This window comes from Petromyzon marinus, chromosome 9, assembly GCF_048934315.1.
Source record: "Petromyzon marinus isolate PM22_M1 ecotype Great Lakes invasive population chromosome 9, UKy_Petmar_22M1.pri1.0, whole genome shotgun sequence".
NCBI lineage: Eukaryota > Metazoa > Chordata > Hyperoartia > Petromyzontiformes > Petromyzontidae > Petromyzon > Petromyzon marinus.
Window position 1 is genome coordinate 4,402,288 of NC_133675.1, and position 27,005 is coordinate 4,429,292.

Genomic DNA, 27,005 nt, shown 5'->3' on the forward strand with positions numbered 1-27,005 from the left:
GCAACAGTGGAAGTAGCAACAGTGGGAGCAGCAACAGTGGGAGCAGCAACAGTGGGAGCAGCAACAGCAGTAGCAACAGCAGTAGCAACAGTGGGAGCAGCAGTGGGAGTAGCAACAGTGGGAGCAGCAACAGTGGGAGCAACAACAGTGGGAGCAGCAACAACAGTAGCAGCAGCAGTAGCAACAGTGGGAGCAACAGTGGGAGCAACAACAGTGGGAGCAGCAACAGTGGCAGCAGCAACAGTGGGAGCAGCAACAGTGGGAGCAACAACAACAGTAGCAGCAGCAACAGTAGCAGCAGCAACAGCAGTAGGAGCAGCAGGCGAACGAGAGCGCGAAGCCTCTGGTCCCATCTCTGGGGGGCTCCACGTGGTTGTTTTTGTTTGTTAGCGCTCTCAGTCTCAGGGATGATGTTTGTGAGTAAATACCAAACGTAAATACGCGTCACGTGACATTCTGTTGACGCTGTTGTGATTGGCTCCACGCTTTCCAATTAGGGCTGCCTAATGTTGCATATCCATCGTAGGGGACTGGGCGGCGGGGAGAGGTTCACTGCGGAGTGAATCGATCGATCTACGATCGATTCTAGGTCAAGGCTGAATGTCAGTGGCGAGTGACATCTGAAAGTGTTAGGGAGGCGCCTTCCCTTCAACCCGCACTGACCAGCGTGGTGAAGTATGGTTACACCCCCCCACCTCCCCCCATGAGACCGATATGGCGTAGGGAGATTTTCGTCCAGCACTGAATTCGACATGATTGTTATATCATTATAACGGGAATGAACGATCACAATAAAAACATGTTATCAAATCAAGGTCGTAATCATCATCTACTTCATCAAGGATGTCATCGTCAATTAAATCGAACGTCATCATTTCTATCTCAAATTCAGTGTAAAGATCATTTGCAACGTTATGTTTCAAGTGGAGGTCATTCTCATACGTTACATCACGTCAATCATCAACATCCACAGCCTTCATCGTGCCTTTTCTCATTCTGACCCAGTGCCGGATGATCCTAGTAGCACAAGTAGCTACACGTGCTACGGGCCCCGCACTTTCAAGGGCCCCGCGCTAAACGCTTTCAAGCTATCAATTCCGGTTCAGTGATTCTGCACTTGCTCCATTACTACAGTACTACACCGCCTTCAACTTTTATGAACGACTGGGTGTTTAAGGTTAGCGATTTGTCGTATTATCTGGCTGTATAGCAAATGAAAAAATACAATTACTTTACTATTCAAGTTAAACATTTATGTGTTTTAATATTTGTTTTTTTTATTTAGGGCCCCTTTATAACATATGCTACAGGCCCCGCACTAGCTTAATCCGGCACTGTTCTGACCACATATTTTGGGGAGGGGGGGGTGTAATTCCACATTCCTATGGCTACCAACGCTGACCCCCAGTCTTTTCTCGACGTGCTTCACCTCGCGGACGCGTGGACAATTTGGCGACTCAATCCAGCAGAGGGCAGCCTTCACCCGAGCAGCGTCAACGAGTAACCACCCCAGCGAGTCGTCTACGATCGGCATGGTCGCGTGTGGGTGGTGAGGTGCAACGTGGGCACTAATTCTAACACGGCTAACCCTGAGTCAACGTGGGAGAACTTCGGCCTCATACCCTCGGCAGTGAAGGGACGCCCTTCCTCCAGCAGGGCACGCGAGTGAGAAATTACAGGGCGAGCAAATTGCCCCTTGAACCCCGTGATAAAAATGGGCTTGAAATGTGCGGCGTCAGTACAGTATCGAAGTAAAAAATATATATAACACAACAACAATAATAATTATTGGCGTCGCTTGTCAAGAACTGTAGGAAAGGAATTCAAGAAGCACACCGTTCAAACGCGCATCCTTCCCATACATGCCCCATATCTGTCCGTCCACATACAAACACACAAAAACGTGTGTGGGTATTTATTAGCACGTGATGACCTGAACATGGATGGGTTGCGCGAGCGCAGCGAGATTTACACTCCGAACTCGCTCCTCTTCCTGCTCCACCTCCTACTCCTCCACCTACTCCTCTTCCTGCTCCACCTCCTACTCCTCCACCCACTCCTCTTCCTGCTCCACCTCCTACTCCTCCACCCACTCCTCTCCCTGCTCCGCCTCCTACTCCTCCACCTACTCCTCTCCCTGCTCCACCTCCTACTCCTCCACCTACTCCTCTTCCTGCTCCACCTCCTACTCCTCCACCTTCTCCTCTTCCTGCTCCACCTCCTACTCCTCCACCCACTCCTCTTCCTGCTCCACCTCCTACTCCTCCACCTACTCCTCTTCCTGCTCCGTCTCCTACTCCTCCACCCACTCCTCTTCCTGCTCCACCTCCTACTCCTCCACCCACTCCTCTTCCTGCTCCACCTCCTACTCCTCCACCTACTCCTCTTCCTGCTCCACGTCCTACTCATCCACCTACTCCTCTTATGCTCCACCACCTACTCCTCTTCCTGCTCCACCTCCTACTCCTCCACCCACTCCTCTTCCTGCTCCACCTCCTACTCCTCCACCTACTCCTCTTCCTGCTCCCCCTCCTACTCCACCTCCTCCTCTTCCTGCTCCACCTCCTACTCCTCCACCTACTCCTCTTCCTGCTCCCCCTCCTACTCCACCTCCTCCTCTTCCTGCTCCCCCTCCTACTCCACCTCCTCCTCTTCCTGCTCCACCTCCTCCTCCACCTCTGGCACAGAACGAGCCCGCGCATCGCGCGGTGCTGCACGGGCCCCGCGCTCCGCATGCGCTCTTGATCGACCCCCCCCCCCCCCCCCAGAGGGAATCGATATCACGCTGCCACAGATTAACTTCCACTTTACTCGCTGTAGCACCACCACCCCCATCCCCTACCCTCCCTACCCTCCACCCCACATCGTAACCCAACCCACCCGCGACCACCACCAACCACCATTAAACAAAACGTGTCTTTGTGATAGTACTGCCTTTGGCAGTGGTGCCCGAGTAACACAGCTAAAGAAATAAACTCTCAACACATTCGCCTAATAGGATGGGCGACTTTTCGGGAAATGGCACTTTTCGTAGCAGAGAGACGAGAGACCACCTCCGTACTTGTGTTTATACTGCCGATCGGAACACCGGCCGGCTTTGGAATTCCCTCCCAGTGGATCTAGTTCCCAAGTTCTCATGACCACGTTGAACTAAAAAAAAATGTAATCAATGCTATCTTCAATACACCTTCACGAGCGCTGTTTGTTGCCGGTCGTTTGGCGTGTTGGGCCTTTGTGACCCTGTGCTCGGCAACCGTGGTGTAGGGCGCCGTGGTGGCGAGATGTTAACTCCCTCGCCTGGTATACAGGAAGTCGTGGGTTTGATCTTGATTCTGACGCCTCTATATTTGGAGTTTGCGCGTCTCTCTCCCCGGGGGTGGCGTGAATTTTTTTCTCCGGGTCCTCCGGTTTTCCCCTCTACATTTAGAGTCAACATCACGCGTTTAGATTACTGTTGCTGCTGTACATTTCCACGTGATAAGTCACTTCGCTGAGCTATCATTTGTGGCCAGGTCGCTTCGGGAAAGAAAAATACTGCTATATAGCCCCTTACCTGTTAAAATAAATAAATATACACAGCTATCTACCAGTCCACCACCACAGTCGCTCTCTGTAACCCAACACAACCGCTCACAACTTTGCGCCACAAGACATGTTGCACAAAAAAAGTTATTGTAACCGGACGGAGTTCGGGGGAAGGGGGTATTGGGGGAGGGAGTGGGTGGGTGGGTGGGGGAGCTGATGGAGTGGCTGTGTAATGGAGAGGGAGTAGTGGGGTAGCGATGTACATCTGTCCGAGAGAAAGGCGGCATTGTTCCGTGACAACCTCCGGGTTGCCTGTGAGCGAGATGCCCCGCGTGGTACCCATCGCGCCGCTCAGTGACGCAATCTCGCGACCGCCTCGAACCCCGGGAGGTTCACAGAACGCGCAGCAAATGTGTCGAGAGGGCACCCGCGTGGCCCCCCCCCCCCCCCCCCCCGTCGCACAACACTGCGCGGGCACCATCAGCTGTTGCTGCGAAGCAGTGCATTGTTAATCCCCACGTCTTTGGGCGCCGTCAAGGTGAAGTTGAGCAATTGTGAGCCGACTGACAGTCGAAACAGTGATGCAGTGCTCGACCGCTGCGCACCGGTTTGACACTCATTAGGACTCATCAGCACAGAAGAGTCGCTAATGCCCGTGTGTGTGTGGGTGCAAAGAAAGTGGGGAGTGGTGGTGTAGCCGTTAGCGCGCTGCGCTACGAACCTCGCGACCCGAGTTCGATTCCCGCTCACATCCAACACCAGTGACGATTATCTGAACCGGTCCTGAGCCTCCCCTAGGTTGACTCAGCCTCAAATTAGTACCTGGTGCGGTGCGGAAAAACATCGCCACTGGGGAGACAAAGGCGGTCGGGCGTGGTGCTAGCCACCCACCCCCTCGTGTACCGTGCCGGCCTTCATAACAGTTTATTTAGAACAGTTTGAACAGTGTAGGTGCTCGCTAACAGCACTTGCCCCAACAGTCTGGTTTGGCTATATATTTTTACAAAGACAAAGATCCTCGTATTGCCCACATGCGTGCTGGTCGTAGGGGTTAGCTGACCATACTTCACCGCCACACTGTCAGCGTGGGTAAAGAGGTGGGGAGCACGGACGTAGGAGCGTAGAAGTGCGGTACAACAATGTATGTGGCGGCACTCCCCTCTTCTGTACCCATCACGTGGCCCCGCACATACACACAAATGTACGTGTGTGCGTCTGCACACACATTAATTATCCCGAAGCGCCTTAGGACTCAAGCCGATAAACATTTTACAAGTTTAGCCAAGGAAGAAAAATCATGCATATAGATGGATGGAAGGTCACTGTGTCTGATGGGTGGTCATTGTGCCTGGTAAGTGGTCACTGTGTTTCTGATGGGTGGTCAATGTGTCTGGTAAGTGGTCACTGTGTTTCTGATTCCGGTCACTGTGTCCGATGGGTCACTGTGGCTGGTGGGTCCTCGTGTACAATGCATCACTGTGTTTGATGGTTCACTGTGTCAGTGGCATAGCATGGTTGGCATGGGCCCTGGTGCAATTTAACATTCCCCCCACCCACGCTCTCTGTGGGGCCCCAGTGCAGTTGCACCACCTGCACACTCGATAGCTACGCCACTGGATGGGTTCCTAATGTTGCGATCTGCATCGTGTCTGATGGGTCCCTGTGGTATAATTCCTCGCGACTACCATATGGAACCCCTGGCTCGAATGGGCACTCTACGGCTATGACTGTTGGGTCCCACCCATCCATCCCAGCTTTGTGAAACGCAAGGCCAGAGAGTTCCAAGGCCGCTCCGCGTTCCAAGCGCTGCGTGAGATCACGGTGCATCCAGCAAGGGTGTGCACGTGAGCCCCCCCCCCCCCCCCCCCGCGGGCTGTCTGAGCTGAAGGGGAATTTTACTGCTCAAATTTGAGGAGGAAATGGCCCACTTTCAAGCAAATATTCCAAAAATGTCGCTTTCTCAACCATTCTTCACGTGAGGGATTTTTTTCAGTCCATTATTAGGAAAATATGCACTGTAGTACTGTACAGGGGGTTAGCTTTTTAGCCAGGCTTGTTTACAAAATTATATTCTCCGTGCGTTGCAATAATCGATTATATCGGCGGTTGCGTAGTGACGTAAAAAAAACTATGCGCAACGGGACGCTGAATACATTGCCCTACGATTTAGCCTGCCCCCATCATCGCAATGTGGAATTAGCAGCACTGGCTGATGGCCATTAATGGAGGTCAGGGCTACAAAAGTTCGATTCAGTTGGAGGGAGAGGGGGGGGTAACTGGGGGAGGGGGCGGGCGGAGAGGACAGATTGACTCCGATGTTGAATGTTGCTGCATAAATATAAATAAACAGAATTAATAGCAATGCACAAATTGCATCGTTAACGTATACGATCAGATTGCAATTGACATTCCATATTCCTGGCACGCGAATGTGTGATTAAGCCTAATCGGTGACCTGTGATCACTGGCGGAGCCAGGGGGGGGGGGGGTGGCACGTGCCCCCCCCCCCAATGGTCTGATCGAAATCCCTCATTTCGATCGGATCATTGGGGTTTATTAGTAATAAATCGGAATTTTGCGATCCCCACTGCCACTGTGAAGCATATTATGACGTGCCAGGGACTCTATGAGATGATAGGACAATAGTCTGACTCCAAAATTGGCAATAAGTAACGGCAAAGCAGTTATAAGTGACTCACAGAATTGTGCGCAGTTGCGTATCCAGTCCACGACTTCCCTGAAGGCATCAACACCTTCAGCGAGCGCGATGCCGATCACAAGTCCTTACTTACTAACAACTCCTTATATACTAACAACTCCTATCATTTTTCATTGCTGGAGGGGTTGCCCCCCCTACCTGAAAATCCTGGCTCCGCCATTGCCTGTGATATTATTTATTGTGCTCAATTACTGCATCGCTAATGTGGTTCGCCGTGTAACATTGGCTGCGATTGAAGATAACGGTATTTAAAATTTCATCATAATAGTCTTTTAGTTTTACAATAAACTTCACTGGGGTTGTTTTGAGTGGTAATGATTTAGGTTCATCTCGTTACTTACACATTCAAGTCCAGACCTCAACATTCGTTGCCGTTTGTAGCAGAGCTCATTACAATGAAAGCCTGCAGAGCCTAAACAGCTGACTCGCTCAGGAATTGATACATTGAGCCAGCTATCCTGAGATTATTATTATTCCGAGTCTCGTAACTCTTTCTCATGCGGGTCCTGATAACATTTTTTGCGGTAGGGGCGATGATTGCAATTTTGTACATTCCAATTTATTCTTTTTTATTCTCTCATTATGGAGATCCTCAGTTCGAATCACGGTGTCAGCTGCCTGTGATAAAACTGGGTTCTGTTAGGTTGATGGGCTCATCAATGAGTGCACACACACAAAAAAATATACATTTGGGATTATTATTTTTTTTACTCTTAATTGCCCAAATATTCCAGCAGTGATATCTACAAAAGTAAAATGCGCTTTGAGCGCCCTGCGACGAGCGTCTCTGCAGCAGGGCACGTGATAAAAGTGCAGCGCCCTCTAGTGTGCATCAGAAGATCTCAGAAGTAGTTATGTCACGTCCACTTCTACTGCCGACCGACTGCTACGCGAGAGTTTCCACACAATCGCTTGGTCTGATGGCGCGAAGCCGTTGGCAAAAGGCTGGAGTACTAAAATAGAAAAAAAATACAAAGAAAGGATTTTATGAAGAAAATAATTGGCCACATCTTTGTCTCGGAATCCCAAAACTCCCTCGCTGTGCTCCACGAGAGCTCAAATCGCGGCAGCTGACGCCCCACACCCAGCCCCTTGACGAGCTCACAAATCGGCGCCTCTGAGAGCCAACAAAAATAATAACTTACAAATTAACGGGGCTTTCTTAATTTCACCCCCAACATGGTCGGAGGCATCCCTCCCCCTCCAACGCCGCCTCTGCCCCACACTCACTCATGCCAACCTCTCCTTCTCGCTCTGACCCCCTTTCTCTTCCCAGACGTGAACGTGGGTGGATTGGAACACTGAGTTTAAACACGTGCACAGTCCTTGACGGTCGCGTCTCAGGTTTTAATTTGACGTCAAGACGTGCAGCCTGTGTAGTGAACAGAGAATGTGAATGCGTATGCACGGGTGTGTTTGTTGGGGGGGGGGGTAGCGATAGTGTAACGGTTAACGCGCTGCAGTACGAACCCGGCGACACGAGTTCGATTCCTGCTCAAGGCCAACATCAGTGACGATTATCTGAACCGGTCCTTGGCGTCTCCTAGGTCGACTCAGCCTCAAATGAGTACCTGGTGCGGTGTGTAAACTTCGCCACTAGGAAGACAAAGGCGGCAAGGCGTGGTGCTGACCAGCAGCCCCCTCGTGTGACCGTGTCGACATTCGTAGGTGCTCGCTAACAGCACTTGCTCCACCAGCCTGTGAAGGCTATACGGGGGTCTTTGTCTTTGTGTACCGATGCAATGGGGGAACAGTTAAGGTAGTGGTTGTGTCCGCTGCGAACCTGGAACGATTGCTGGCCTCGTGGTGGCCATGCACGGCCCTGGATGGTAAACAATAATTAATTTCAAAATCCACGGGGAGGGAAAACACGGAACAAAAAAAACACGTTGAAGAGTCTTGAATTTGTATGGAAAAACAAAACAGGTAACTTTTGTTTATATATTTTTTTTATGTGAACACAATGAAGATGTTTTGCTAAACACTCGCGGATATTGACGTCTTATTTGGTGGGGGGGGGGGGGGCGAGGGAAATCCGTGTAATGTTTATCAGAACCAAGTTAAACATGTGAACGGCACGTCAAGCGCCACACTCCGTGGTGATACGCTGAGCCACAGGGTCCAACGGAGGGGTCAGAGGGTCGCAGCTGACCTGAATTCCATCGCCACCACCACAGCAGGGGGGAGGGGGTGGGGTAAGTCTCATGCGTGTAGGGGGAGGGGGGGGGTTCCCCCCTCTGTGACTCAAGCGAGCGAGTAACGAGCGCCTCGCTTGGCTCAATGAGTTACCCCATCGTCGCTCGAGGCGACTCTCAGTGGATCGCTTTGCGGGCGCGCCCCGGTTAAAGTCGCCCAGCTGTGCGCGAACCGCGAGCGCAAAGAGAGTCGAGGCAAACGGAGAGCGCGCACCGAGAAGCGGAGCAGTCAAGCCGCAAAAAAAAAATGTGTCACCTTCTTGTGATGTGAAGCACCCCCTCCCTCCCACGTGCCCCTCCCCCCTTCCCCCCAGTGCCCCCCCTCCCCCTGTGGTGAGTTGCGTTGTTGAACCAAGCGGCGAGCGAACGGCGCGGGGGGGTGGGGGCAGAGGGGGCTGCCCGCGTGGCTTTGTGTGGGAGATTGAGTGTTGGGTGCTGTGGTCTGTGCGACGACTGGCAGCGGGAGAGCTTTATTATTATTATTATCGGGGAGGAGGGGGCTAATGGGAGAGAGGGGGGGGGGTGCTAGTGGGGGAGGATTGTACAAGGTGGCTCATTGATCGAGAGTCCCGAGAAGTTGCGAAACCTATGGAGAGCCGCTTGAAGTGTGGAGGGGACGGTGGGGGTCATGAGTAATGGGGGCGGGGGGGGGGCTCCGGATGCCCCGTGGTGGCGGTGATTGTGGTGGTGGTGGTAGCGTGCTCATTAACAGCACTTGGCCCACCAGTCTGTTAAGGCTACACGGGGGATCTTTGGTGTTGGTTGCTGTGCGGGTGATTGTGGTGGCGGCGGCAGTGAATGTCGGTTATTGTGGTGGTGGTGGTAGTAGTGATGGTTTCTGTGACGATTGTAGTGGTGGTCATTTTGGTGATGGTTGTTAGTTCGTGGTGGCAGCGGTGATTGTGATGGTGGTGGTGGTGACAGCTGCAGTAGCACCTCCGATGAGCGCGGTTGGCTACGTACGGTGCGAAAGAAGTTCAACGCACGTGCATGCGTAAGCACAGTAGCCGTAGTGACGATCGTGCCAGTGATGGCAGCCGTGGTTGCGGCGTGCGTAGATTCATGCAATCGTTATCGATGACTGTGACGATAGCGATGGCAGGCAGTCGGGGCAATAGCGGCGATGTTATTAATATCGGTGAGTGCAGCGGCCGGCCGCGATGCGCGATGTTCATCAACAACGCTGGGGCAGCGAGCTGACAACTGGGAAGGAACTGCGAAACGCAGCGGAGTTATTAACAATTTGGCTTAGCGAGAGGGGGGCGAGGCGGTGTGTGTGGGGGTGGTGGTGAGAAGCAGGATGGAACTTTAACGGGAGTAGGAGGAGGAGGAAGAGGGGAAGAGAAGGGGATGTAGGTTGGGTGGGGGGGAGTGCTCAGAATCCTGGCATAAATACACAGCGAGCACAGCTGCGCGTGTCTAAACATAGAAGGCGGCCTAAGTCTCGTCTCCTCTCCGCCGTCACTGCCCGGCTCCACCGGCGCTGGCGAGAGAGTTTGGCGGCACGCGGAGCGCGGCGATGCTCGTGGGGGGGGGGGGATGGGGGGGGTGGTTATAAGGTGACGAAAGCAATGATGATGATGATGACGGCGAGAAAGAATTGAAGAGGTGCCCCTGTCGATCATTGAGCGATCTATGGACCCTGACTGCAGCAGCGACGTCGGTGGTTGTTTAACCGTGGGTGAGCGAGGGGCTACCGATGCATCGGTGCAGGCGAAGGCTGTTTTGTTGTTTCCGAGTGTTTCAAACAAATCGAAGCGATGACGAAAACCAGGAGGGCTTAGGGTGGTCACGTGGCTTTAGCTGCTCAAGAAAGCCTCGCAAGCGCTCGCAAAGGACCTTGACTCGGCGTAAAGAAGATTTGGATTTAGGCCCCCGATTACCTGGCAGCAGCTGCTGCCGGGTAGGATGAAGCTACCGGACTTCGCGGTCCACGAAAGTTGCTGCACGGTTGCTGTCCGCGGTGGCGTTGGGGAGGGGGGTTGTGTGCGCGTTATTCTTCATCTTATCTGACCACGTGGGTGAATGATAATCCCGTGAGTTTGGACCAGCGAACTGCAGTGAGGTGCAGGTGTCTTCCCTGTGTGGTGTCCGCCTGCCGTGGAAGGTGTGTGCTCCTCGGCGGATGCGATTGACCGACAGTGAAAGATAGACGCACAGACAGGCAGACGACTCGACAGACGCATGGATAGATGGGCAGGTAGACGGACAGACACAGTCGAATACGCAAGACAGATGGACGAATAGGCAGATGAACACGCACATATAGCTAGGCGATGAGGGAGCCAGACGGACAGATATCCACGCAGACATACAGCTAGACACACAACTAGACAGCGAGCCACATAACAAGTCAGCCAAGCGGCCAATCGGACAGCCAGACAGCCAAGCCAGACGGACGACCGAAAGAGCCCAAGAAGCCAGGCAGCGGTAGACGGACACGCGGAGAGACTGCCCCGGCGTGTCCCGGGCGAGCCCCATGCTGTCCCTGCTGTGCGGGAGGACCATGCCGGCCGAGCGGGGTGCCGCCCTGTGCCGCGAGGACACGATACGCATCGTGGAGGACATGAATATGCTCTACATCCGCCAGCTCGCCACCAGCCTTCAGGTACTCGCCGGAGTCGGGGGGGGGGGCTCAGCACCCCCTCCTGCTGATAGCTGGGTTGGGTTGGGCTCCCCCAACCAGTATGGTTAAAAAAAAGTTGATACAGCCCTCCCCCGTAGACTGTACACAGGCAGTGAGAGCTAGAACAGCAGCATGCACGATAGGTAAGAGCCGATCGTATATCGTTACTCGCTCTGTTTAACATTGGGTTCGTCGTGCTCCAATTCCGTCCCCTGAATGTTTGCCCCCCGCCCCCTCCCCCCTTTTAAGCAAGGTCACACGACAGGGTTGACAATCTGGCCACCACCAGGTTATTCCCCCCACGGGCCGCGAGGCAGGGATTAATTCAAGCCAGGTCTGTCCGGATCAGCGACAACGGAAAACAGTTCCACGTCTGGCACACCACATCCAGTATACCACTCGGTTCTCGTCCGGGTTAATAAAGGGCACGTGTGTTGTATGTTATAACATAGGCCGTGGCGTTCGTGTAAGGGTAAGCGAAAACACCTGCGTAGTGGAGTGAACGTGTTGTTGATGGTGGTTGCGCCAATAGTGGTGGCAGTGAAGATTGTGGTGCCTGGTGGCTATTAGCACGCTTGGCTACGTACGGTGCGAAAGGAGTTCAACATACATACACACGGAGGTGGTGGCAGGTGAAGCGGTGGTGGTGACAGTGCTTGTGGCGACCCGGGTTCGATTCCCGCTCACGGCCAACACCGGTGACGATTATCTGAACCGGTCCTGGGCCTCCCCTAGGTAGACTCGGTCTCAAATTAGTACCTGGTGCTATGTGTAAACATCGCCACTGGGGAGACAAAGGCGGCCGGGCGTGGTGCTGACCTCCCACCCCCACGTGTGCCGTGCCGGCCTTAAAAGGTGCTCGCTAACAGCACTTGCCCCCAACAGTCTGTTAAGGCTACACGGGGGGTCTTTGTTTATTGTGGTGGTGGTTCTGGCTGTGGCGATTGTGGTGGTTGTGGTGGTTGTGGCGGTGGTGGTGGCTGTGCTGATTGTGGTAGTGATGGTGGTGGCTGTGCTGATCGTGGTGGTGATTGTGGAAACAGTGCGTAACGTGGAGGCGGGCCACACAAACACAGCTCTTGTCTCCTCGCGCTGACAAGCGGCTCAGACATGAAGTGACGGAATCACTGAGACATCGTGGAGAGAGGAGGGGGCATTTGTATTCGGGAGTGGGGGGGGGGCATGCCAAGCGTATGAGCCACATCGCCACGCAACAAAGAACACAGCCTCCTATATATAACCTGCAGACACACACAGCATTACAACTACCAGCATTCACAATACACCAATACATTCCCACAGTGTCTGCACGCACACACTCAGTGGCTTTTAACAATTTGTCGGGTTTATGTAAATGCGTGACAGTCTTTTGGGTAATCCATTGCTGGATGAAGGCCTCCTCAAGTCGGTGTCGGTAATGGGGCTTGTTTGACCATACTTCACCGCGCTGGTCTTCAGCTAAAAACATTTTTTGTTATTTAACCAAGTAAGGCCTTGTGAGATATACAGCTCTTTTTCAGAAGCGACCTGGCCACAATTGATAGGTCAACAAAGTGGCTTATCGCGTGGAAATGTACAGCCCCCAAACACGACCAGTGCCTGTTTCTAAATGCGGAGGGAAAAATCGGAAAGGCTCAGAGAAAAATCCACGTGACCATGTGGAGAGAGACACGCAAACTCCAAACATTCAGGCGTCAGGGTCAGGATCGAACCCCCACGGCCTCCTGCATACCAGGCGAGGGAGTTAACATCTTGCCACCATCCAGCAGTGGATTGACAAAGAGATGTACGTCATATCAGCTCTCAGAAGCTAAGCAGACTTTGGTTATTACTGGGATAGAGCTACATAGCTCTATGGGTGAATAGTAGTACTTCCTTCCTGAGTAAGTCATGTGGGTTGTTTGACCATACTTCACCACGCTGGTGAGTGGGATACCCTCAACCGGATCAGATGTTAGCCATTGCGTACTTCTGAAACCACTGCACCAAGACTCCCGCCCCATATATTGTACACACAAAGACAGAGATCCCCGTATAGCCTCAACCTACTGTTGGGGCAAGTGCTGTTAGCGAGCACCTAATGAAGGCCGGCATCGCACACGAGGAGGGTGGGTGGCCAACACCACGCACGGCCGCCTTTGTCTCCCGAGTGGTGATGTTTACACACCGCACGAGGTACTAATTTGAGGCTGAGTCGACCTAGGGGAGACCCAGGACCGGTTCAGATATTCGTCACTGGTGTTGGCCGTAAGCGGGAATCGAACTCGGCCCGCCAGGTTCGTAGCGCAGCGCGCTAACCGCTACACTACCGCTCCCCATTGTATATACGCCGACATATACACATGGCCCTGTCCATATACACACGGCCCTGTACACACACACATGGCCTTGTACATATACACACGGCCCTGTACGTACACACATGGCCCTGTACACACACACATGGCCTTGTACATATACACACGGCCCTGTCCGTACACACATGGCCCTGTCCATATACACATGGCCCTGTCCATATACACACGGCCCTGTACGTACACACACGGCCCTGTACATACACACACGGCCTTGTACATACACACACGGCCCTGTACATACACACATGGCCCTGTACATACACACATGGCCCTGTCCGTACACACACGGCCCTGTACGTACACACACGGCCCTCTACGTACACACACGGCCCTGTACATACACACACGGCCCTGTACATACACACATGGCCCTGTACGTACACACATGGCCCTGTACGTACACACACGGCCCTGTACATACACACATGGCCCTGTACGTACACACATGGCCCTGTACGTACACACACGGCCCTGTACATACACACACGGCCTTATACATACACACACGGCCCTGTACATACACACATGGCCGTGCACACGAGTAAACGTGTGGATTGTGTTCCCTGCGTCTTCGCGTCCAACACAATGCTGGGCCTTGTCCAACCTCGCTTTCATCTTCTCGACATTGCCCCCTCGCCTCCTGCCCCTCCGAAACACTCACGCACACTCACACAGGCTCACTCACACACACAGGCTCACACTCACACACTCACAGGCTCACACTCACACACTCACAGGCTCACACACACAGGCTCACACTCACACACACACAGGCTCACACTCACACACTCACAGGCTCACACACACTCACACACACACAGGCTCACACACACACACTCACAGGCTCACACACACACAGGCTCACTCACACACACAGGCTCACACACACACAGGCTCACACTCACACACTCACAGGCTCACACTCACACACAGGCTCACACTCACTCACACACTCTCACACACACACAGGCTCACACTCACACACTCACAGGCTCACACTCACACACAGGCTCACTCACACACACTCACAGGCTCACACAAAAGACAAAGATCCCCCATATAGCCTTAACATACTGTCGGGACAAGTGCTGTTAGCGAGCACCTATGAAGGCCGGTAACGGTACACGAGGGGGTGGGTGGCCAGCACCACGCCCGGCCGCCTTTGTCTCCCCCTAGTGGCAATGTTTAAACACTGCACTAGGTACTCATTTGAGGCTGAGTCGACCTAGGGGAGGCCCGGGACCGGTTCAGATAATCGTCACTGGTGTTGGCCATGAACGGGAATCGAACCCGTGTCGCCGGGTTCATGGCGCAGCGCGCTAGCCGCTACACTACCCCCTGCACCGTGGGGCCCCCTGCACCGTGGCCCCCCTGCACCGTGGGCCCCCCCTGCACCGTGGGCCCCCCTGCACCGTGGGCCCCCCGCTTTACAATCTCCGTAGCTGCGCGGCTGCCACAGTCGGACCAGGCCCTTCAAAGGGAGACGGCGGCGAGGCTGAGCTCGCGTGAGGCTGTGCCCGTTGTTGTTGTTGTTGCTGCCACTTGTTGCGTTCACAATGGGTTTGTTGTGCGCGTTGATGGATTTTTTTGGATACATTTTAAACCGTTGTTAATTTTGCGCGGTAAACGTTTGAGCGATGCTTTTTAAAAATAAAAATAAAACATCCCCCCTGTAGGCCGTATCCCAGATCTCCCTTGTAAGAGGCGCGCGTGTGGGGTGGTCTGGGAGCGAGACGAGTTTTCAACAGTTCAGGCATGAAATGGAAAAGAGCGGTAATCCTTGTTTTGTTACAGGACACCAGATATTGGCAGACCACGGCCCTTACAACCACAGAGGGAACCAGGCCACATCATGTCTCAATGAGCTCCCACACCATTATGCAGATAGGAGATGGATTGTAAGACACTCAAGGGGGTAACGGTGTGGAGTGGGTGGTGGGGAGGGGGGGGGGCAAGAGCGTAGCTGCCCCCACCCTCCCCGAAACGTCTCCACAGGGTTGGCAAGCCATCAGCTGTGGCCCCCCTCAATGACTTCCTTTATGGGCCCCCTCCTCCCCCCCCCTCCCCATGGCCACTTAACCAGGAACCCACATGGCTACGAGACGAATAAGAAAAAAAACCTCTTAAGAGTCGTTCCCACGCCTGAAATTCACTCACGAGCGCCGGGGTCTCTGCTCGGAGGGAGGCGGGGAAGTGGCTCAGGAGTGGAGCTTTGGGATTTTTCGTTGCCGGCCTCGGCTTGAGTCTTGGGAGTGTTGGGGTCTTGGTCGCTGGGTGGAGAGCCATGGGCGTGCGGCCTTGAGGAAGGCCGTCAATTAACAAAATAATTAAATTTCTGTTTTTTGTCTCGTCTTCTTCCGAATTGTATTCCCATTGCGCTGAAGAACATATGTCCGTGTTAGAGAATAGCCCGTGCAAGGAGACGTCAAAGAACTACTGCTGAGATCCGTTCAAGTGATATTATTCTTACCCACACACACGAGTTGGAATGCGCTTTTCCACACAACATTGCATTCACCCAGCTGCAGGATATCACCATCCAGGAGTGTTGCGTTTTTTTTTGTTTCAAGTACCATTATTAATACTATTAGGATGATGCGCGTTTGCCTAGGAAAGCCTCGCCGAGTCTCAAGATTATTTGTCAGGAGGATCCTGTCAAGTTTTCCGCAGTAGGCGGCAGAGTTGCTGATGTGTGTGTATGAATCCTAATTTGCCTTTACTTTTTTAACATCGGAATGTATGAGGTTTTTTTACAACTACAGTATGGCAAAACAGGGGGTGAGAAAGTACAAACTCCACAGAGAGAGGTGCCCCGAGTACACTTTGAACTTCTTTCACGCCGTGCGGGCGAAGGACAACAAAAAAACAGGGAGTCCGGGAGTCGAACCCAGGTCCAGCTTTGCTGTGAGGCACGATTGTTACCACTGTGCCACTCTGCCAACCTGCACCAAACGCAGTGCAAAACCAAACTGACCGTCATTTTTCTTTTTGGTCTTGTTTCTGCTGCTTGGTCATCGGCGTCCGCGCCGATGACCATCAACCCTCGCTAGCCACTTGAGAAGGCAGTTCAAGAACGGGCGGCTTGTAAGTCGGGATCACGGAACGCAGGGCTCTCACCCCCTGAGCCACCCAACCGGGAGGGCTTGGCACTTCGCCGCTGGCGAAGGGGGCGCCTGTATTTCGGAGCGCGTGGAGAAATCTGCCGCGCCGAGGAATTCGGGGCCAGGTCCCCCCCCCGCTCACCCGCCCACCCGCGCGTGCCCCGAGAGCTTTCGTGAAGAATAAAAAAAACTCCACACGGAAGGGGGCGGCCAGCACCAGAGGCAACAGCTGCTCTGGAATTAATTGTTAAATTAGTGGGGCCGTTCTGTTGTAATTAAAATAGTAATTATAAAACACGAGTGATTTTGAGACTAAGCAAGGAGAATAACAAATATTTATATGCTTTCGATTAGTCTCCCAATATATATTTTGGGTTGTGCCTCGTGTTGTTTGGTGTCATGTTATGACGTTCGACGCAATGTCTGAGGGGCACCACGGTGGCGAGATGTTAACTACCTCGCCTGGTGTACAGGAGGTCGTGGGTTCGATCCCGACCCTGACGCCTGCTGTATATTTGAAGTTTGCGTGTCTCTCTCCCCGTGGTCGCATGGATTTTTCTCTGGGTCCTCTGGTTGTTCCCTCCACATATAGTATCAACATGCGTTTAGAGTATTTGGTCGCTCGACATTTTCACGTGGCCAAGTCAATTCTGAAAAAAGAGCTATATGGCTTAGTGGGCCTTACCCTCGTAAAATAAAAAAAAATGTTCACTACACGTGCTGGGAAAGCACGTGGTGCCAAACGTCAGACACTTTGCCAAACAAACGCTGTGGTACTACCTGAAAACCCATCGGAGAGCCGTGGAACACAGCCGGTAAAACCTATGCAGCAATGACTCAGAATCTGAATCAGAATATTTATTTATACTGGAGGAAATCCGATTAGCTATACAGCTCTTTCTCACAGATGTCCGATGTCTTATGCTCTTCTAGGTACTGTATTCCATTTCTCAAGTGCAGAAGTTGACATGGCGATGGCTATCATTCAGTTAGTCACGGGGAAGGACCGATCGTGTGTTGGTAGCCAGATGATTCCATGGTGGAGGTTTGAAAGGTATTATTTGCTTGTTTAAAAAAATGTTGACATTCGCCTGTTAACTCAAATAAGTGTTGTCATTGATCAACAGCTGTTTTTGTGAGCAGCTGTCTTCTCCAATCCTTATTTTCCTTGAATTCACCACATTTCTGGGACGTGTTTCACTCCCCCCATTGCGTTTTGAAGTTCTCTCTACCTCTGAAATCTGGTTTTGAGTCGACACTGGTAATCCTCTTAGAGGTGTAAATGTAAAATGCTAATGTATTATAACCCTCTGTCATTCCACTGCTGGATGATGAGGGCCTGGTTCTGGTGGGACCCGTACCGGTCCAGATATCTCTCACCACTCACATTATAGCCACAGCCAGGAATCAAACTTTCGTTCGCTGGATTTACGTACTATGCAGCGTAGCGCGCTAACCACCGCGCCACCACTCCACCCCATGTGTATCTGTGTGTATATCGTGTGTAGTGTATACACACACACGGGCAACACCAGTGACGAATATCTGAACCGGTCCTGGACCTCGCCTAGGTCGACTCAACCACAAATAAGTAGCTGGTGCGGTGTGTAAATATCGTCCTTCGGGAGACAAAGGCGGTCGAGAATGGTGCTGTTCAGCCACTCCTTCGTGCGCCGTGCGGGCTTTCATCGGTGCTGCTCGCTAACAGCAATTGCCCCCAACAGCCTGTTAAGGCTGTATATAGCGTGTGGTATATACGGGCACGGTTATAGCGCGTGCGTGTATACATATCACTACTATGATGAGCCAAGAATGTCTGTGCGTAATGCGCGTGATGTCACTCCACGTCGACCAACCCCCCCTCATTAATAATCATGAACAGGTGACGTCACTCCGCATCAAGAAGGTGGAGCGGAAACGAAAATTTGTTTACGCAAATTTGCTTTAATTTTGACCTTTCTTTATGTAAAGTAAAGTTAATAAAGAAATCAACGCAGCAACTAATATAACGAGCCAAAAAAGGCTTTGTGTGTATGTGTGTGTCCCGCGCGTGACGTCACTCCACGCGCCCCCCCCCCTCATTATTATTCACGTGTGCCTGGATTATTTGACTAACGCAGAAGAAGAAAGTGAAGGCAGTGAATAATTCTATGCCGCAGACGTTGTATCGAACTCCCATTTGTGTTCAACCCCAGCGAGCGAAAGCGAAAGTTAAGTAAGCATCAGAGCAGTGGATTGCAAGTAATTGAACGTCCGTTAAAGGCAGTGCTACTGTGACATTCCGTCAGGTGTTTGATGACTTTGTTGCGTGCAACAACCACTGCCATTAATGCAGTGATGTGGTCAAATGCTGTGAGGTGTTTTATGACTTCCTTTCGTGCAACATTCACTGCCATTAATACAGTGCTACAGTGAAATGCAGCGAAGTGTTTGATGACATTATTTTTTCAATATTCACTGCCATTACATTTATACAAGATGCAATCATACTCTGATCAATTTATTCGTAGCTCTAATGCTTCTCTTTGGTCTTCGTGATTTTCTAAGTTACTTCAGACAGTATCAGCATTCAACTTTCTTCACTCTTCACTATCAAGCGTCCATCGGTGAAGATACATTTGTCAATACTCTTTGGTTCTATTCGGTAAAGTCACGTAGGTAAAAAATAAAACAACAAAAATCACGACGTTTCGGCCACAACACAAGCGGCCTTCATCAGGTGAAGGGACCAGACTGTTTCGAAGACTGCGCTGGAGTCTTCGAAACAGTCTGGTCCCTTCACCTGATGAAGGCCGCTTGTGTTGTGGCCGAAACGTCGTGATTTTTGTTGTTTTATTTTTTACCTACGTGACTTTACCGAATAGAACCAAAGAGTATGGATCCTTGCAGTCACGAAAGCTTCAAATCTAGAATACATTTGTCAACTTCTTGGTTCTTTCGGTAAAGTAACGTAGAAGGGAAATAATTAAATAATACCAATAAAACAATAAAATAAAATTCCCACGACGTTTCGGCCACAACGCAAGCAGCCGTCCTCAGGTGAAGAAACAGAGCTGTCGGAAAGGCAGCGTCCTAATGAACACTCCCAAGCTTAGCAGTGTTCACTGTCAAGCCAAGCTTAGCAGTGTTCACTGTCAAGCCAAGCTTAGCAGTGTTCACTGTCAAGCCAAGCTTAACAGTGTTCACTGTCAAGCCAAGCTTAGTAGTGTTCACTGTCAAGCCAAGCTTAGCAGTGTTCACTGTCAAGCCAAGCTTAACAGTGTTCACTGTCAAGCCAAGTTTAGCAGTGTTCACTGTCAAGCTTAGCAGTGTTCACTGTCAAGCCAAGCTTAACAGTGTTCACTGTCGAGCCAAGCTTAGCAGTGTTCACTGTCAAGCCAAGCTTAGCAGTGTTCACTGTCAAGCCAAGCTTAGCAGTGTTCACTGTCAAGCCAAGCTTAGCAGTGTTCACTGTCAAGCCAAGCTTAACAGTGTTCACTGTCAAGCCAAGTTTAGCAGTGTTCACTGTCAAGCTTAGCAGTGTTCACTGTCAAGCCAAGCTTAACAGTGTTCACTGTCAAGCCAAGCTTAACAGTGTTCACTGTCAAGCCAAGCTTAGCAGTGTTCACTGTCAAGCCAAGCTTAGCAGTGTTCACTGTCAAGCCAAGCTTAGCAGTGTTCACTGTCAAGCTTAGCAGTGTTCACTGTCAAGCCAAGCTTAGCAGTGTTCATTAGGACGCTGTCTTTCCGACAGCTCTGTTCCTTCACCTGAGGGCGGCTGCTTGCGTTGTGATAATTTCCTAATAAAATTAAGAACCAAGAATATGAATCCCTGCAGTCACGAAAGCTTTACATCGAAAAATAAATTTGTCAGTTAACAGCTTCAGGTGATTTGGAAACAGTGCTAAAGTGAAGTTACGGGGGGTTTTTTTCAAATTATACAGCCACAGAAATTGTTTGCCTTTGCCTATTGTGTAAGATACTGAAGAGTTCCTGGTCAAAAAAATAAACAATTTTAATGCTTCTGTTGCCTCTATGCTAGCTAGATTTGGCCCCTCTGCAGATCACACTGCCACTATACAATCTAAAAAGCGCTGTCTAGATCTAGATATCCTCAGCGGATCAAAGTGCTCATCAAGGATAGCAACTGCAGGGAAACCTTTTGAACAGTGATAAGAGATTCACACAAAATATCGTATGCCGAGAAATCTTCCAAAGTCCTTAATTTCATTTGATAAGTGAAGAAAATTGTATTTACGTGCTACATTTCCTAAAAAAATTAACAATCGCACAATAAAACGTTAATGTGCATCTTTAATATCACAGCTTCCGTCCTAGGACGGGCTAACAAGTGACATATTAACGCACTGAATAGAGTGTGCGCTTTTGTGCGCGAGCCCATTGCCAATGAATCCCAGCGATTTAAATGAATAATTTCCACGGCCCCCCCCCCCCTTTCGCTACTGGCTCGTTAAATAAACCGCTGCTGCTGCTGTACACTCGCGGCGACGTTCAGCAGCGGGCAAGTTGCCGCGCGCGTCTGACGCACGTGGCAGCCTCGTACTGGCGGTGTTTTACTGCCTCAATTAAATTCGCCGATGCACAGGGAACGGGGGGGGGGTGGTGGGGGGGGGTGCTCCGGTGCTCAACAAGCACCGCGCAGAGAACATTAGCGGCGCTTCCTTCAGCCGTACGTGTGGAGTGCGCGCCACGTTATGCGTTTAGCTTTCACTTCGCGAGAGAGGGCTTAACCCACTCCTCATCGAAGGTTTTCCGGGTCCCTGGTAGACTGGAGAAGGTGGCTCGTGACGACTGTAATAGCCAGTCGTGGTGATAAGTATACTGGATGTGGTGTGCCGGGCGAGGAATAATTTTCCCGGTCGCTCGTAGGCTGGAGTAGGTGGCTCGTGACCACAGTTGCAGTAGCCGTATTGAGAGGTATACTGGATGTGGTGTGTCGGACAGATCCGGCGGACGATATTTTGGGGTCGAGCACGGGGTTGGGGACGCTCCGCCACTCTCTCCGCACTTAACATTCTGCCGGGGATTTAATTTTGTTTTGTATTTTTGTCGGTGGTGGCTGTCGCTTAAGCCCAGCACCTGCCCTGCCACCGGGTCCCACTAGGGGATTTTAGATTTTTTTTCTTTCTATTTCGATCCATGCCACGGTCACTCACGATCACGACGGAGCGCGCGAGGGTGCGCGTGCCCCCCCCCCCCCCCCCGGTGCCACGCCACCCACCCCCCCCAAACTCCGCGGACATCGAGCGCCGTCCGGTTGTGTTGCTCACGCGCGGCGGTCCTCACGCACGACCGCATCGCCGGGTTCAATTTGCCCCGTCCCCGATTAACCTTGCGCGTCTCCGCCAAGGCTTCGTCATCACCGCCTCTCACACTCTTGCGATGCAACCACGTTCATTTTACACGAGCCCGCATTCTTTCCTCTCTGTAGAAGGGCCGTTGCCCGAAACGTCAGCCTTGTGTGCATGTTTCTGAGACCAGTATTAATGGCAAACGGTGAAGCGTGGTTTTGGGGATGCTTTGTGGTCGGGTTGGTGGTCGCTGCTCTTGGGTGCGGTCATCCCAAGGGATGGACACATGCGCTTCCGATTGAAATTCCCACGGAGGCCGCCTGTAATGCGCGGATTCGCTACCGGGGGTACAAAGCGGGGCGTGAACCCATCCCACTGTCAGAATCAGAATATTTATTTAATATTGGAGGAATCCGATGAGCTATGAAGCTCTTTTTTTTACTCAGATGTCCAGTCGGGGCGGGTCAGTGAGTTACAACAATGAAACGATACAAAAAGACGATACGAGTGCAAGGTATGGGAAAGGTAAACAAATGGCACAAAATTGTATTTTACAGGTAAGGCCCACTGGGCTTATTAGCTTCTTTTTCAGAAGCAACCCGGCCACAAACGATTGCTCAACGAAGTGGCTTATCATGTGGAAATTTATAGCAGCCAAATAATCGAAATACTCCGAACGCACATTTTTAAACGTGGATGGTTAAACCGGAGGACCCGGAGAAAAAAATCTACACGATCACGGGGAGAGAGACGTGCAAACTCCAAATATACAGCAGCAGGCGTCAGGGTCGGCATTGAACACCCGACCTCCTGTATACCAGGCGAGGTGGGTTAACATCTCCTAGCCACCGCGGTGCTCGCGACCTCCTGCCTCCTTTCACTTCTCATGAGTCACCCCCCCCCCCCCCCCCTCCAACATGTTTGGACATGGCGACGATACACCAACGACTCTTTCCGTCCCGGTCCACAATTGAGCCATCATCTTATTGTGGGCGGGGTGGTTTCGGTGGGGGTTGACGGGGGCTGGGAGGGTTGGTTACGTGTAGGATTGGCGGGGGGGGGGGTTAGCGAGCGTGGGTTCGCGTGGCTTGCCCCGGAATCCGGACTGAGAGGGACCCCACGCCGCTTGGATTAGCGGTGCTTAACGCGGCTCGACCGCTTACGACAGCTTCGCGGGATCTTGAGTTTTTGTCACTGGGCCGGATCCACCGGCAGAACACACGAGGGTCCTGGGCGGTGGATTTTTGTTTCGTCATCGTCGTAACCATCACCATCACCACCATCGTCACCGTCACCATCTCTCACCATCATCATCATCATCATGTGTGGGGAGCGGTGGTGCAGTGGTTATCGCACTGCGCTATGAACCCAGTGAACAACGTTCGATTCCCGCTCACGACCGATAACGGTGGCGAATATTTGAGCCTGCCCCTGCGCCGCCTTCAGGATGACTCAGCCTTAAAATGAGCTACCGGCACCGCGTGTATAAACATCAACACTAGGGAAACAAAGGCGGCCGGGCGTGTTGCTGGCCACCCACCTCCTTGTGTGCCATGCCTGCCTTAATCGGTGCCAGCTAACAACATTTTCCCCAAGAGCACGGCGCAGGATGTACGGGACACTTTTGCCTTTTGTGTGTTGCCTGTCGCAGTCACGGACGACCTCCCAACCTTGAACTCGGTTTTGACGGCTGCTCTAACGCCCCCTCCGTGTCCCGTGTCCCGTGTGCCGTGTGCCGTGTGCCGTGCGTGTCGGCGAGCAGGACGCGGGGCTGCAGGCGCGCATCGAGCGGGAGATGCGCGTGCGGGAGGGCGCGTGCCGGCTGCTGGCGGCCTGCTCGCGCGCCGAGCAGGCGCTGGACGCGGCGCGCAGCCTCCTGGTGTGCGACGCGCGCGTCCTCGCGTGCATGGCCGAGCTGCAGCGGCGCCAGGAGGCGCAGGTGCTGCGGCGCGCTCAGCGCAGGTCGGTTGCGAGACCAACGGCCCTATCGAGCGGCGCTCGAGATTCAAAACCGCTCGGGAAAGCTCGCGCGATCGCTCGATCGCCCTTGCGCGGACGGGCGCCGCTTGCGCTCATTGGGCTCGCCCGCTTGCGGCCGCCGCTGGGGCCGCCCCGCTCACAGCGCGCGCCGCAGCCAACTCTTGCGTTGGCAGGGAGAGAGGCCTGCCACTCGCACGTGAATTTCGCAGGGTCCTACACAAGTGGGCGTCTGATATTTGCAATTGCGAAAAGAACGATCGGGGATAAAAGAATGCAATGTATTCCTCTCAACAGTCATCCCCGGCTCCATTTGTTTTCAAATTCCACTTGTTGACTGACCGCATCAGATCGACGACAGCCGCCAGCAGAAGATGCTTCTACTTGAAATGTGTTACGATATAACCCCCCGCGGCAGACAACTCCCAACCTTCACTCAGTCTGCACGAATGACGTCCCTTCGACTCCCCTGCGGATCTGCTCATGGCGGGGCCCATTTATCCACAATTAAACAAATGCTTTGCTATTATTAGCGCCGTTAATGGGATTACAGAAGGATTGTAATTGCCACGGTCACTGGTTTCTAAACGACCCGGAATAAGCGGATTTACGGCGACGTCCAGGATGGACTCGTGAGCTACTGTCACGACGTGCGACGGCCTTCGGGATAAATACTGCTGCGTAACCTACAGCTCTTTATCGATCCACTGCTGGATGAAGGCCCCCTGCCCCCCGACTGCTTTGTTGACGTGGGCAGGGCCACGGGCACTGTGAGGTACGGCTAAAAGACACCCGCAAAATATTGGGACGAAAATAGTGGCGTGTCTTTCAGTTTGCGTTTTGCTCCGTTTTGACGAACATCCTCCCGTGCCCAGGGGCGCAGCTCCACTCTGGAGGCAGCGGAGGGCCGACGAGTGAATGGTTATTCATTAGGCTACCCGTGGGCATCCGTGGGTACCCGCTGGTAGGGTTACACCGCGGGTACCGGACCCGATGCAGAAACCACGCGACGTCACACACAGAAACGTCTCTTGAATTGTCCGCACATACCGAATGTGTGCTTGTTGAACTTCTTTCGCATCGTACGTAGCCAACCGTACTCTTAAAATTGTCCTCCCTCACCACCCCCCTTCACTCCACGTCTCTTCCTCCTGTCCAGGTCATCGGACGGGGGCCCCCAGGAGAGAGTTTCCTGCACAGGCACCGTCGCCATCACAGGTGCGAACAGCTGTGAGCCGCACCGTTCCTGGGTCTATGATAATAGTAGTAATAATAATAATGTACTTTGTAGTCATCACGGACGATCGTGATCTCTCCACTGCTGGGCGAAGGCGTCCCCAAACCGTCGCCACCTCTCACGGTCACGCGATGCAACGGTCCGTCTAGCTTGGGGGTCGGCGACCTTTCAAAGAAAAATAAGGAGAGCCATTTCTTTTTTGTCTTTGACCAAAATGGTTTGCGAGCCGCATCACACGCCGAACTGCCTGTACACAAACATAGCGGGTATACAGCAGACGACAAACACATTCTGCAAAAGCAGGAATAAACTGCGTCTGTTTGGTTTATTTCACCCCCCTCGGTTATACAAAACAGTTTTACTTTTGTTGTACATTTTGCTTGTCACCGAGACATTCCATAGTGACCCATTCCCTGCCATATTTAAACAATAATCTTTATGTTCAATTATGTTTAAGAATGTTTACATAAATATATAAATGTCTTGCCCGCAAGGGGACAGCCAAAAAGCTGCACGGGGCTCTGGAGCTGCAGGTTGCCGACCCCCCTGCAGCCAAGCTGCTGCACGCGACGGCTAATTCCGTCGCTCCGTCTCCGCGGTGGGCGTGCTCGGAAACGATTTTCCCACCTTTGACCTCCGCTCGGTCGTTAGTCTCGACTACCGGCGATCGTCAGCTCCCAGCCGTGAAGCGTGCTGTCCAAATTTCGTGACGGTAATTGCTGCGGAGCTCATGGTTGAGTTTATAAACTAAAACTGACCGATTTTTTTATTTTACCGGATAAAGGCCCACTGAGCTATATAGCTCTTTTTCAGAAGCGACCTGGCCACAAATGATAGCTCAACAAAGTAGCCTATCAAGTGGAAATTTATAACAGCAGCCTAATGCTCTAAATAGAGTTCACGTGTAACCTGGTAGAGTTGAGGGGGTTTTTTTTTTGGTTTAATTCTTCTGTGTCCCAACAGATATCCGAATTCCGTTGATGTGGAAGGATACGCAACACTTCAAGAACAAGGGCGGTGAGTTTTCATTTCGATTGTTATGTTTTTTCAGCCAGCCAGCCAGCCAACTGGAGCACAGCTGAGGCTAAGTGTTACTAACCTCACATTAAAACTAACAATAACATATTTTTGGTTCTTTCGGTAAAGTCACGTAGAAGGGAAACAATAAAATAATATTAGTTGTATATTTGTATTATTTTATTGTTTCCCTTCTATGTGACTTTACCGAAAGAACCAATAATATGAATCCCTGCAGTCACGAAAGCTTTAAATAAAAATTTAACAATAACATATTTAAGAATCACAATTAAGAGACAAACTGTGCATATACTATATAAAAATAATAATTTATAAGTAAGATCTCACCAGTGATCCTCAAACTATCCGGGAGACTTTTCCAGTACCCAAAAAAGGCAATAATTTTTATTTGCAATCCTTCCCCCGCACCTCCGATTAGCACGGTTGGCTACGTACGGTGCAAAAGAAGTTCAACATACGTACAGCCGTACATTTATATCAGTGGCGGGTGATGTTAGACCGGTCCTGGGCCTACGCCCGGTGTGCTGTGTAAACATCGGCACTGGGAAGGCAACGACAAAGACGGCCGGGCGTTGTGCTCGCCACGCAACGCCGCTCGTGTGCAGCGCTGCTGGATCTTCACAATATTGAAATCGCGAGTTCGTTTTGTATCGGCGCTATCGTTCTCGCAGTGCAAGGCGATCGTCACGAAGGAAGGCGCTGCCGTGTTTCGCAGACGCGGGGCTGCAGTCGTTCCGCAGTAAAGGGCGATGTTGTAACTTGTTTTCCCAAACGACAAATCCGCGGTGTGATTTTTTTAAGTCCACAACTTAGGGGTTTTTTTTTTTTTGGGGTGGTTAGGTCGCGTGAATGTAAATGTGTCGTTAGTGAGGTTCGTCACGTGAACAAAGCGCGCCAATGAGTTACTCCTTCAGCACACCGGTGTGTTTGGAGAGCAAA

The 27,005-nt window shown here is 51.9% G+C and overlaps 1 protein-coding gene across 3 annotated transcripts in view; it reads left to right on the forward strand.

The window, feature by feature from the left end:
* RTKN (rhotekin) overlaps positions 1-27,005 on the forward strand; it is a 48,378-nt gene that overhangs the window by 2,696 nt on the left and 18,677 nt on the right. For 2 of the 3 annotated variants that reach the window (XM_032950801.2, XM_032950803.2), the window contains exons 2-4: positions 23,577-23,776; positions 24,951-25,009; positions 25,992-26,045. In XM_032950801.2, coding sequence (XP_032806692.2) covers positions 23,577-23,776; positions 24,951-25,009; positions 25,992-26,045 — 313 coding nt within the window. Of the gene's footprint in view, positions 1-9,119; positions 11,048-23,576; positions 23,777-24,950; positions 25,010-25,991; positions 26,046-27,005 lie in introns of those variants that run through there. The other variant, XM_032950804.2, reaches the window with a different exon arrangement.